This window comes from Amblyomma maculatum, chromosome 11 (genome assembly GCF_055883805.1).
Source record: "Amblyomma maculatum isolate TAMU_Amacu chromosome 11, ASM5588380v1, whole genome shotgun sequence".
NCBI lineage: Eukaryota > Metazoa > Arthropoda > Arachnida > Ixodida > Ixodidae > Amblyomma > Amblyomma maculatum.
Window position 1 is genome coordinate 23,382,163 of NC_139354.1, and position 13,296 is coordinate 23,395,458.

Genomic DNA, 13,296 nt, shown 5'->3' on the forward strand with positions numbered 1-13,296 from the left:
CTTCCGACGCTGACACAGTTCACATGCGGCAATGTACTGCTGGACAGAGCGGCAGAGCCCCGGCCAGTAGAAACGTCGGTGCAGGTTGTCGTATGTGCGAGACACCCAAGTGGCCAGCCGTGGGAGCATCATGGAACTGTTCAAGGATGGCGGAACGCAGGTGTTGGGGAACGACGAGCAAACGATCTGCGCCATCTGGTCGCATATTACGTCGGTATAGGGTGTTGTCGTGGAGCACAAATAAGGCGAGAGATGGGTCAGGGCGGTCGGAGGTAAGACGGAGGATAATGGAATGCAGAGAAGGATCTAAGTGCTGTTCGTTGGCAATGTTAGCAAAGGCGGAGACAGACAAGACACATGCATCATCGTCAGAGTCTGTAGGACTAGGGGAGTCGACGGGATGACGTGACAAACAGTCTGCATCTTGGTGAAGCCGGCCGGACTTGTAGACGACGGAAAAGGTGTATTCTTGTAATCGTAGCGCCCAGCGCCCCAAACGGCCAGTAGGATCTTTGAGAGAGGAAAGCCAGCACAAGGAATGATGGTCTGTTATCACAGTAAAATGGCGGCCAAACAAATAAGGGCGGAATTTCGTAATAGCCCAGACAAGCGCCAGGCACTCTCGCTCTGTAATAGAATAATTTTTTTCGGGTGTTGAGAGGAGGCGGCTGGCATACGCAATCACCCTTGTACGACCGTTTTGTCGCTGAGCGAGTATAGCTCCTATTCCATGGCCACTTGCGTCGGTACGGAGTTCAGTATTGGCGGAAAGGTTGAAGTGGGCCAAGACTGAAGGAGTAGTTAGAGCAGCAATAAGCTCTGAGAAAGCTGAAACTTGTTCAGGTCCCCAATAGAATGAAACGTCTTTCTTGAGGAGTTGGGTGAGCGGACGAGCAAGGACGGCGAAGTTCGGGACGAATCGTCGGAAATAGGAACACAGGCCAATAAAGCTTCGGACATCGCTGGATGAACGCGGAGTGGGAAAATCTCTGACGGCACGTATCTTGTCAGGGTCAGGCTGAACACCGGAAGCATTAACCAAGTGACCAAGCACTTTGATTTCCCCGATGGCCGAAGCTGTATTTCTTTGAGTTGAGTTGAAGGCCGGCCGCGTGGCGGAATAGCTCGAGAATGCTAGAAAGGCGAGAGAGATGGCTGTCAAATGTGGACGAGAAAACAATGACGTCGTCTAAGTAACAAAGACAAGTCGTCCACTTGAAGCCGCGCAGCAATGTGTCCATCATCCGTTCGAAAGTTGCAAGGGCGTTACATAGGCCAAAAGGCATGACTTTGAATTGATAAAGGCCATCAGGGGTGATGAACGCTGTTCTTTCACGGTCTCTCGTCGACAGAAATCTGCCAGTAGCCGGAACGAAGGTCGATGGATGAAAAGTAGCTGGCTCCGTGCATATACATACATACATACATACATACATACATACATACATACATACATACATACATACATACATACATACATACATACATACATACATACATACATACATACATACATACATACATACATACATACATACATACATACATACATACATACATACATACATACATACATACATACATACATACATACATACATACATACATACATACATACATACATACATACATACATACATACATACATACATACATACATACATACATACATACATACATACATACATACATACATACATACATACATACATACATACATACATACATACATACATACATACATACATACATACATACATACATACATACATACATACATACATACATACATACATACATACATACATACATACATACATACATACATACATACATACATACATATACAAATCGCGAGGAGCCTGTAGTGAATAAACTTTGTTTTTCATAAAAAGCCAAAAGGCACGCCACAAAATTCAAGAACGCGAGCTGCTAGTTCGTCGAGGTAACCTGGGCAAACAGTTCCATTCAGCGATGGTGCGAGGAAAAAAAGAAACCTTATACAAGTTAGTTCGAGCAAAATAAGACCAATAAATCTGTATGGTAGTATCGAGTGTTTCTGGCTTCTTGAGGAATGAAATATTGTGACGGGTCAAGTCCTAATTTATTAGTTAGTAACAAGGAAAGAAATTCTAAACGAAAGTTTTTTTGTCCGATCTTCAAGGCGTGGTATATCGTGAATTTGCATTAATTCCGAAGGGGAATCTGATTTCAATAATTTAGAGAAAGCGAATCTTACAGCTTTTCTTTGCACTTTTTCAAGCTTTTTTTATATTTGATGTTGAGTACGGATCCCACACTATGCACGCATATTCAAGCTTAGGACTACTTAAAGAAAGATAGCCAAGAAGTTTTGCATCAGATGTAGAATTTCGGAGTTTATGCCTGAGGAAATACAGTTTTCTAAATGCTGCGCTACAAATATTGTCAATATGTGTATTCCAAGATAGGTCACTTGTAATTGTCACGCCTAGGTATTGTACAGCTGTTACTTCCATCAGCACAGTGGACCCAAGTTTATAAGTATATTTTATTGATGCTTTTTACGTGTTATGCGGATAGAAACAGTTTTCTCCTGATTTAGCGCCATGCCCCAATGGTTGCACCAGTTTACAATATTGCCAAGGGTAGTATTCAGGTCGTTTTGATGTTGAGTATTAGAGATGTCCCGAAATAATATGCAATCATCGGCATAGAGCTGGATGTGATGATGGCAGTAGCGTGAACGGGGACGCTTTAGCAGACTTTTTCAGGTTTCTACAGCGTTCCTTACACTCTTTCCCACCCGAACAAAGTTAAAATGGTATAGATTTTGCCGTCTTCCAACTTACGGTGTGTTTGAGCTGAAATGAAATGAAAATTTGAAATAAGACCGAAAAGAAAATTATATTTGGTGCACATGAGTTTGCAAGTTATCCTCCGAGCTGTTGACGTCTTCGATACCCTTCAAATGGCCACGTCGATTCGTCGTAGCTCAGAGGTAGATCTCGAGGGGGGTCGAGGCAATCTCCTCCGGAAACATTTTCAGCCTGGCTGGCATCTTGGCTCTGGGCCGTCTGGACTGCAGTGGGCCAGGATGGCAATGTACAAAACAAGCTGTTGAATATAATAGCAATAGAAATGGACGATAACAAGTTGAAACGCCGGCTGAATGGCCTTGGTCATCGCCATTGCTTCGCGAGTAAAGCCTCCATACAATTTTTTACATGTCTATAGGCTTATGGTATGCATTCGATTTCAAGGGAACATGGACACTATGCCATCGGAACCCGGGGCATATGATTCATACCTTGCGACACCACAGGGTGTGGTATTGTCGCCCCTCCACTTCAACCTCGCAGTGAAAGATCTTCACGAAAACCTAAGCTGTGTATGTCTGAACAACAGAAGGCAATCTCCTACATATGGAAACATGCCTACCAAAGGCAGCGGTGAAGGTGCGCTTACATTATGGTTTCCAATGTGCTCCCACCAAATCAGAATATGTCCACATCCGTCCCTCCCCTCGGGATGGCACGCAAATTCACCTCAAACTCCCTGTCCTCAGGATATCGGCATCCGCCAGTCTGAACTAGTATGAACTTTTGACCCTGATAATCTGCGTCCGTATTCCGGGTTTCCGCCGTATTAAGCAGTGTTGTTTTCATCGTCACCTGATTGGGGCGAACGCCGGAAGCAGATGTCGTTTGACTGCTAGTGTAAGCGGTGCCACCCAATTCCGGCGTTTCGGCCATTAAGATAAAATTCGCATTTCTGAAACAGTGTAAAACTTTGAATCGAATGTCCTTCACTCTCCAGAGTATAGCCGTTCCCAGGAACATCTACTCTGCCGTAGTGACGGTGTTTCAATATTAATAACATAGCTTCAGCTCACTTTAGTATTATGTTGTTCTCAAGAGCGCCTCATGAGCTCTTCTGCACTTGGGACTCCATAGAGGGGTGATGGCTTGACTATCAGACCCGGATATGTAATGTGTTCGTGATTATACCACTTTCTTTTTTGCAAATATCACATCTGAAGTCCACCGCGCGTTTTGAACCACCTTGTCCAAAGTCTGCGCATTACGTTTCATTTTCTACAGCGTGCTGTCGCCCCTATACGTGGCCCTACGCAGTTGCCGACACCCTTCACGGCTAATAGAACAGCAAAATAATGATTGCCGGGACGCTGGCGTAGTCTCTATAATGGAGCACTCGTCACTACAATGATCATATTGTGATTTTTTAAGCAATAATGAATAAGAAGAAATGGGCATGGGCAGGACATGTAGTGCGAAGAGATTATAACCGATGGTCGCTTAGGGTAACAAACTGGATTCCATGGAAAGGAAAGCGTAGCAGGGGGCGGCAGAAAGTTCGGTGGGCGGATGATGCTAAGAAGTTCACAAGGGTCAAGTGGATGCAGCTAGCACAGAACCGGGTTAATTGGAGAAATATGGGAGAGGCCTTCGCCCTGCAGTGGGTATAGTCAGGCTGATGATGATGATGACGATTGAGTCGGTTTACCTAAGTTCAAGCACAGGTACCGTAAGTTCAATGGGAGGATCTGGCTTCGACGAAGTCACTCAAATGGGATATTTAGCCCGTTACGACGTCACTGTTGATCCTCAGGAGTGAAATGTACACCTATAACCAAATGCACATGAGTTCATCAATGTCGCAGCTGCTGACAGCTATCGCCTTTTGGAGGCTATTGGCAACAATTAAGAGGCATAGCTAGGACTCCTGACACTACTACGCTTTAGCGGACTTAGCGTTTGTTCGCAGCCTTGCGTCGGCTGTCTTGGTATAAACTAGAGCAGCCGTCTCTTCATTGTCTAAAACTGACATCTGCTTTTCGTCCACTTTTGCTTGAGGGACTTCGACATCATCCTGTAGGCAAGGTTCACAAAGGAAGAGCTTCTGCAGGAACACGACAACTCGAGCTGTGCCCGAAATGTTGCAGGGACGCACGCGGATGAAGACATAGGCCACACTCCCGGAAGAAATGACTATGGCGAGGACAATGAGGATGGTTAGGTCTGCAGCCTGTAGCGCATTGAGTACCATCGTTGCGAAGTTTACAGCTAAGGTGAGGACGACAACAACGTATGACACCTTTATGGGTCTCGCTGCATCCTTCATTGTAAACCGAAGCCTTATCAGGGCAAGAATAGTAAGAACGCTAGATGCCGTTACCAGGAGCATAATACTGTTCACCACCGACTCGATCGAACCCATCGCCGTGAAGGCTGTGCCCAGGAAGCCTCGAACTAGCAGAGAGATGATTGGAACGGACGACTTGACGGAGACCATTGAAAGCGCTTTAGGCAAGTGACCCTTCCTGGCAGCCGCGAATCCTAGCCTGCTGTGACTGAAGTAGCCAGCGGATAGCGTTCCGAATGTGCTAATGGCTGCAAGGAGGGGAATAATGACAGCCCCAGCTGTGCCCCAGCTCTCGACGGCGAAAGTCAGGGCCGTGGTGTCGGAGGCAGCGATGGCTGCAGGTTCGAGGACCACAAAGTAGGCCACGTTGGTGAGGATGAATAACACCATAACCATAACGACGCCAATGATCAGAGCTCGCGGGATGTTCTTCGATGGCTTCTTGATTTCTTCGCCAATGTAGCACAGGCTGTACCTGCGTAGACACCAAAAAAATGTTTTTTTGGCTTCGCTCAACATAGGAAATTGATGATTCAGACCACTCATGATATCAGCCACGCTGATAATATGCTATCGTCTTGACGCGTTACTTGATCCCAAATACGCAGAATTACCTGAATGCAATAAATTTTATTGAATGTTCGGAAGGGCAGCTCAAAAAAACGCTGTTATGCTGTTTATATCTGATTGTTGAGTTTCGGTACCGGCATTGCAGAACAGACTAGCGTTGGCAATGTAAATTTGCTGATTCCTAAATGTGCACTGCACAGTTATAGAAACAAAATGTTTATACCGTCAGCCTTCAATCAGTATATTTTGTGATACACTGGCTTCATCAGTATCTCTGGGCCTCACAAGGTCGCACTTAGTAGTGCCTCGCTATAGAAATAACCGAGGAAATAGGAGTATCTGATACGCAGCAGTAGAATTATTGATTTGAAAACTTCACATATTGCGGTACAATTTCTTAATACCTGACAAGGTTAGTGCGGACAGAGGCTCTAAGGCGTCATATGCATAGACATTTAGGCATGGGGTAATAATGAGAAACTTCTGCAAGTAGATAGCGCTAGTGCTGCTCATATTTGGTGCTCAATTGTCTTTCATCTTTTTCAAGGCGGCAGGTTCTTACTGACCTATACATTCACTTCCCTGGTTATATTACCAGGATATATACTAAGCTTGTTACCAAAAATCCGCAGTAAAGATATATCATTACGGTAATGCAACAATAACACAAAATAAGCCCAGGCTGTACCGAATTTCTGCACTCTAATATCACGTCCTGTCTGTGCCAAGCTTCTGGACGCAGTAATTTACTAAAAACTCGATCCCACATTTGTCATGTTGTGGAGTATGTGTATGTATGATGAAAGCAACTTTTATGTTTTAGAACAGATTTAGATCAGTCTGTTAGACCCTCACCCTCCATCCATGGTCATCAGAGCTGCGAGGAAGGCTTCGGTAAGCCCTTTAGTCGTGAAGTCGTTGCTCATCAATGGACCCGTGATATTATTTGTTCCTGAAAACAATGTTATTCGAATAAGACTATAATTTGGGACAATTGTTTAAGAAGTAATTATGCAAGCTAATTTTTAACGTATTTATTGAAACCATGGTACAATAGTCTTCTCTTTTGAAAAACGCCAATGATGAGGTCTGCTGGCCATCACTTCCTTGCCAGAAAGTTCTTTCTTTTATACTGAATTCGTCGATAATTCTTTCCCATCACTTTGGCATTGAAATATATGCTAATACAAAAGTACTAAGGGATATTATAGCTGTCAGTGCGCTGCGAGTATAATGTAGCTTGCATCGAGCAGAAAATAAACCCAGTGAAATTGGATGAATTGAGCATGCGCATCATATCCGTCCTCAAACACTTAAGGTGCCCTCATGTTTTTTGACCGAAATTCTAATGTCGGGGCCAGCCTCTCTTTAGCTGTTAAAATTTTTGTGTCGCATCGATCACTACTTTTCTGAGCATGCAATTACTAGAAGCTGTATAATTATTCCCCTTTCACGTTAACAACCTTCGGAACTAAAGTTATTTGGCCCCAGAACAGAAACGTTTATATATATATATATATATATATATATATATATATATATATATATATATATATATATATATATATATATATATATATATATATATATATATATATATATATATATATATATATATATATATGTATATATATGTATATATATATTCTATCACTTCTAAATTTTGTTGGTACAAATTCATTCTAGAACATTTTGATATCTTTAAATGTGGCTATTCCTTTGGTGCTTACCAGACGCGGCTTCTGCGATTCCAGTGCCGATGATTGAGAGCAGCATCAGTACTTTGGTTACGAATAGCACGTTCTGTAGTTTTGTAGACATTCCCAGAGATACACCATTCAAAGCAGTAGCGAGCGCTGGCAAAAAAAAAAAAATATTACATATATTATGACTTGCTGAGTATAGAGTACAAAGGCAAAGAAAGGCAGCATGCTTTTTTTCGCATTTCCTCTTCACATAAAGACCTGTATACTGGGTTTCACCCCTCCACATCTTTCTCGTTTCTTATATCGTGAAAAAAAGGCCCAAAGGGTGGCATGAAATTTGCCGCTGCAGCATGGGCTAATAGTTGTCCCCTGATAATACAGACCGCACTCAGCGTCAGTCTGCCAACCAACTCAAGGCAGCAAAAATTGGGTTTTTAGCAGTTCTAAAAGTAAGGAAAGCCTACTTGAGCGCCCATGTTTGTTTGAATCCCCCCGCGTTTTATGCTTGCTTTTTTACTCTTCTTCTTTTTGTCCCTAGATAAGCAAAGTATAAAGATGCGCACCATTGCAAACAACGTTTGGCTTAAGTGGGCGCTTCGTATCTCGTGTCGTGTACTAAGTGTTGCATATGTGTCCCCCAAACAAAAAAAAATGTTTCTCCTGGTGTCAATAGCTATTAGCTTCCTTCATATGTATTTTATAATGAACCCCTCATTTCATATCTATTTATCAATTTGTGATCTGTAATTTAGTGCACACTCATATACCGGTATGCACTACTAACTAGCCTATATAAAGCAATGCTTACTTGAGAAGGTGGCGGCCACCAGGACTGTTGCCCCATAGGGTGCCTCGCATGTTACGTATACCAGTCGCAGAGCATAGCTGGCGAAGGTCAGGGCCTGCAGAGCCGCGCCCAGTGGGTCGCCCAGCAGGACGCGTGTCCAGGCAACCATAAACACCACGTAGTCACCTGGCCTACCAAGGGTGTCGCCAGCTGCGCACATGTATGCATATTCCCCGCCAGACGTAGGAAGCAGCGCCCCCAACTCGGACATACAGAGAGCAACTGAAAAGTCAAGCATAGACAGAAAAAAACATCCATATAGCAGGATACACATCAGATCATCACAACATCATCACATCACAGTTCTTGTTTTTTAATGCTAAGCTGGATGAAAGGTCTTGTATCATTGCTTTCGGCAATCAATGACACATGAAGGTGCCCGCGGCTAGTTTGATACAGGATTTTTATACCCCTCAGGGCGATTGAGCTCATTACGTGGCGTTGTCGTATGAAGGTAGCATTCATGCTTTTCGGATCAAAGCTCGGGAGTAATTTGTGGGGTTTCGAAAGCGACGCACCCAAAACTTCTTTAATGATTCGGGCCAACGTTTAACAACTCTGAGCTGCATGAGGAAACGGGAGGCTTTTCTAGACTGTAAACCATCATTATAAAGGGCAAGGCTGCTCTAGGTCATAGGTCAGTATTGAGGAACACTCATGTGATCAAGAGGCTCACACAGTTGCAGTTAAGCTGTCATAACACTTCTGTATAATATATCGAATACGGCGCTATTAATCAGAATTCTTGCTTCCACACTTATACGTGTTCCCGTATCTTAGCCTTATTAGACTGCAGCTGACTATTTGAATATGCGGGTGCCTGTAGTTTTTATGTTTTGGCCCATTTCAGCATGTGCTGCATAAAAATTCCTGTTAGTTTTCCCTACTTCCTCATTTCCGAAGATTGTATATAGGCATGTAAATTTCGAAATTTTTGTCGGTAATGGTTGACAGTGGTGTTTTAAAAGAGTTCCCTCATCGTGTTCGTTTTAAACTTTCCGGGGTTGCAAGTGAATGATATAAGACCCGGTGTTTGATAACTTTAGCTAAAAATGTTTACTCCTAATCTCGACGCGCATTTAGTGACAAGTCGACTCGAGCTGAGGGATGAGGAGAGGCTTCCCGACAACTAACGCTGTGACCACTGATAATAGAAAGATACCGTGATCACCCCGTGACTGTCATACGTTTCTACAGATTGCGCCTAAAATACAGTTCCTAAGCCTTCGATGAAGGTGCTCATCTCAACAACATATTGTTCCCAAGTTCCGACCGGCGTCGGCCTCACGCGTTTCGCTTGGCTCAGGCGGCACGTACGACAAATTTGTGCAAAAAACCCGATTGCGTGAACGACACCACATAATTATTTAGCACGCCCATTATGTTTTTACATGTCATCTTCATCCGCGGCCACGGTCATGAGCCCAGTCAATGTGTTTAGCCGTCATTGATGTCGCAAAGTCGTCTACCTTTTCTTCGTAGCCACAAATGCCTTAGTGTGGGTGTTATGGCAAGTTTCAACTTTGCATCGTTGAATTTCATTGCGTCAAGCAAGATAGCCTAAAATAGTTCAAGAATACCGACGTGTATCTGCGGGTCTGTTTTAGAATAAAACGTGTATGAACATTACAAGTTTCTCATACAATACAACTCTGCTTCTGTAGTCCTGCTCCGTATCAACATTGAATCTTAACGCCCGTTCAGCTCAGAGCAATGAGGGTGCGAATGATAACTTTTTCATCCAATTTATTTTCAAGTTTACTGTTTTATTGTTTACGGAGACAAGGTATCAAGATGGTCGCACAATGTAGGAGCTACTCGGATATGAACATTTTTTTCTCAACCGCATGAATAGACATGGTGGGGGTATCGTTATTTATGGTGCTTCGCACAAAATATCACATCTTACCAAGTTTTAGCTGGAGAATTGCCGTATATGAAAGTTTAAGGTTACGAGCAGGTAATGGAAATACATCTGTCCTTCATCAACCCCACGTTAGCAATTGTTCACAGGTGATGGTTATTTAGGAGTTAGTAAAGTATGTTTCTTAATGGAAGGGTCCTTTTATTTTTCCGCCGATTTCAACATTAATGTTTTAAAGCTAAGCAACGTTTCGCAATACCTTTAATACGTCTGTGCTGTTGCTTTTGTGTTAGTACATTTAATCGAAACTGCAACTGGCGTAACATGTCCTACTTCCACAGCACTGGCCGTTTTCATGGCCATTGCTTAAACTGACGACTCTGTGGCCATCTGGCACGAAAAATAAAGAAGCACTTTTTATGAGCTAAGAATAAAGGCTAACGCCAGAATCAGGTCCAAAATGTTGAAGGAAAGTGGACTGACATTGCTCAAAGCATAAAATATTCGTGGCATATTTTCCTCCAAATTAAATGCGAAAACACAATTACTTCCTTTGTAAACATTTTCTTCTGTTCTCAGTTGACTGTCCTTGGCGTCGTCAGAATTGCGCCAAACATCGGTGAACGCTAGAAATCGCGATATATGGAGAATGCTATTTTTGATTCCTGCAAATTGCAGTCTTTGCTTCATGCACTTCCTCCTACATTTATACTCTCAATAACACTACTGGCTTTGCCAGAGAAGAACTGCTGAGCTATCTTGTAAAATTATGAATTAATATTTATTGCGTTGTTTTGTATATGTATGCATTATTTCTGAACGTATTTCCTTTAATATATTTGTACAAACGGCTGTGCTGTCGTTAAAGTTGCTTTATTTCCATTACCATAGTAATCTTCTATATCATTTTATTCATTTTATTACAGCACTTGTAATTGTATATGCGAAATGATTTAAATGTGTGCTTCTGTCTCATCTTTTATGTTACTCATTTAATGTCTTTTAAAAGCTTCATTATGTTACTACACACTCATCCTTGCGTTTTGTTCTCAAACTTTCTATGTACTCAATGCCTTGTAGTGGTTTCCTGTACCCAGTCAAGATGCAATATCAGCTTTTATCCAGCAAACCTTGTCGCAAGGCTGGAATTTATAACTAAATCGTTTGGAAGTAGAAAATACTTATGAAAGTGTATAAAAGGCTACTTACATGTTATAGACATTACTCCAGCGCCAAACCACATGAGGAGGCTGACACCCACTGAACCAGAATGCCTGAACACCAAGCTCGGTGACACGAATATCCCGGATCCTGAGTTCAAAGAACGAAATTCTATTTTAGTTATTTCTACCAAAATATCGGGATGCATTTACTCGAATGCCTGTAAACCCTTTCTTTTTGGGTATATCCGGCAAAACAAAGAGGATTCACTTTTAATACAACTAAGCAAGCCCGTCAACAAAGAGGATACCTTGAGTTTTCTTCGAGCGCTACGTGGTTCAGCAACTCTACTCAATAGTCGAAGTTTCAATAGCTATCAGATGTGGTGAACGAAGAAAACGTTCAATAGGCATACCGTGATTTCCTGTCTGTAAATAACGGTCCACTTATGAAAAAAAAACTTTTTTTTCCTTTTCCTTCGCTAACTCTACCTGGAACTTCACTCAGGGTTAGCTTGTGTTCTAAAAACTGCCGTATATTGGTGTAATTAGAGAGAGAGAGATATTTTAATGGCTACAGGAGATGTCTGCCTGGTGGTAAGCCTAGCATGCTACTCTTGATGAGGGTTGAGTGATGAGGATGACAGAGTGTGGGAGGGGAAGGGGAAATAAATGAAAAAAAAGAGAATCGGTGTCGCACTCTTTCACACGCACATAATCACACACAGATGAGTTTTAAAGGGTATTGATCAACCCTGTGTCCTTAAGAGAAGTTAACTTTCACACGCACATAATCACACACAGATGAGTTTTAAAGGGTATTAATCAACCCTGTGTCCTTCAGAAAAGTTAGTAAGGCCTTGGTAGCTCGCGCAGCAGACGATCCGTCGCACCAAGGACCCAGGACATGTTCAAGGCGCAAGGTTGTGTCTTTAGGTAAGCTTAAATTATTGCGCAGTGTCCTGCGATGTGCAGTAAATCGTTGACAGGAGGTTACCAAATGTTCAAAATTTTCACTCACATCACATGTAGAGCACAGAGGCCTGCTCGCTATGCCTATTTTATGTAGGAAGTAGTTTGTATATGACGCATTTAAGCGGATTCGGTGTAGACAGTTTCGTTGCCACCTGTTCAAATTGTGAGGAATTCGAAAGACGCAAGTGGGATCTATTCGGTGTAGAGGTCGATATTGATGGTTCGGGTCACACCACAGAAAGCGTTGCAATCGCCATGATTCAGTTGCTACAAGTCTTGCTGCATCTCTTCGTGAGAATGGTACTGAAATGGTCCTTGTGGAATCTTTTAGTTCTTTTGCAGCGGCGTCGGCGAAGTCGTTGCCCGCGATGCCGCAGTGAGCAGGTAACCATTGTAGCACAATGCTGTGCCTCAGGTCATAGGCCTCTGTGTGTAGCTTATTTATGTCAATGACGAGCTCTTCCTGAATTCTTGATGATTTAAGCAATTGCAGTGCAGCGCGACAATCGCTGAAGATAACCCATGCTGCAGAGTGTTGTTGTAGAATATATATAATTGCTTCTCTCAGAGCTGAAATTTTTGATGGTTGACATACGGTATAGGAGTGCCAGCAACTTTCAGTACATAACGGGAGAGATCACGTCGTGAAAATGAAATTGCTGCGCACTTTTCAGGAGATATAACAAGACCTCGCTTGTTGAAAAATAATGCAATCGGTGTAATTAGGTCACACGTTCAAAGTTTCGACGTAAGTTAGCAATGCTTTTGTAAGAGCTTTCAGTGACATACCCTCTCCACAGTCTTACCAATAACGCTACCGATGACGACCGCCGTGGCGCTGAAAAGTCCAACCTTCCTTTTGAGTGTGGCACCGACCGGAGGAACGTCATCGACTGCATAATCCACAGTATCTTTACTTGACGATTCTGGGGCTGACTGCTGGGGCTGACTGCTGGATTGGTGGCGTTCTTCAAAGAGAAAAATTCAAACCCGTTTTATGTTCTCGCCGCAAATCGCAAATCTGCCATA

The 13,296-nt window shown here is 42.9% G+C and overlaps 1 protein-coding gene across 1 annotated transcript; it reads right to left on the bottom strand.

Moving 5' to 3' along the window:
* Positions 1–4,734: 4,734 nt before the first annotated feature.
* On the bottom strand, positions 4,735–11,354 carry LOC146173141 (Y+L amino acid transporter 1-like). Its single transcript, XM_084585147.1, has 5 exons — positions 11,342–11,354; positions 8,230–8,490; positions 7,446–7,571; positions 6,571–6,667; positions 4,735–5,620 (listed from the first exon to the last, which is right to left on the bottom strand). Exons 1-5 carry the CDS (start codon positions 11,352–11,354, stop codon positions 4,735–4,737), a joined length of 1,383 nt encoding a protein of 460 aa, XP_084441273.1.
* Between the last annotated feature and the right edge of the window lie 1,942 nt (positions 11,355–13,296).

What these genes read in the sequence shown, in the direction of transcription:
- LOC146173141 (XM_084585147.1), bottom strand. An exon ending in GGTGGCCGCCACCTTCTCAA is followed by an intron (nt 7,572 to 8,229) that starts GTAAGCATTGCT and finishes TTTTTTTGCCAG; the next exon opens with CGCTCGCTACTGCTTTGAAT. An exon ending in AATCGCAGAAGCCGCGTCTG is followed by an intron (nt 6,668 to 7,445) that starts GTAAGCACCAAA and finishes CATTGTTTTCAG; the next exon opens with GAACAAATAATATCACGGGT.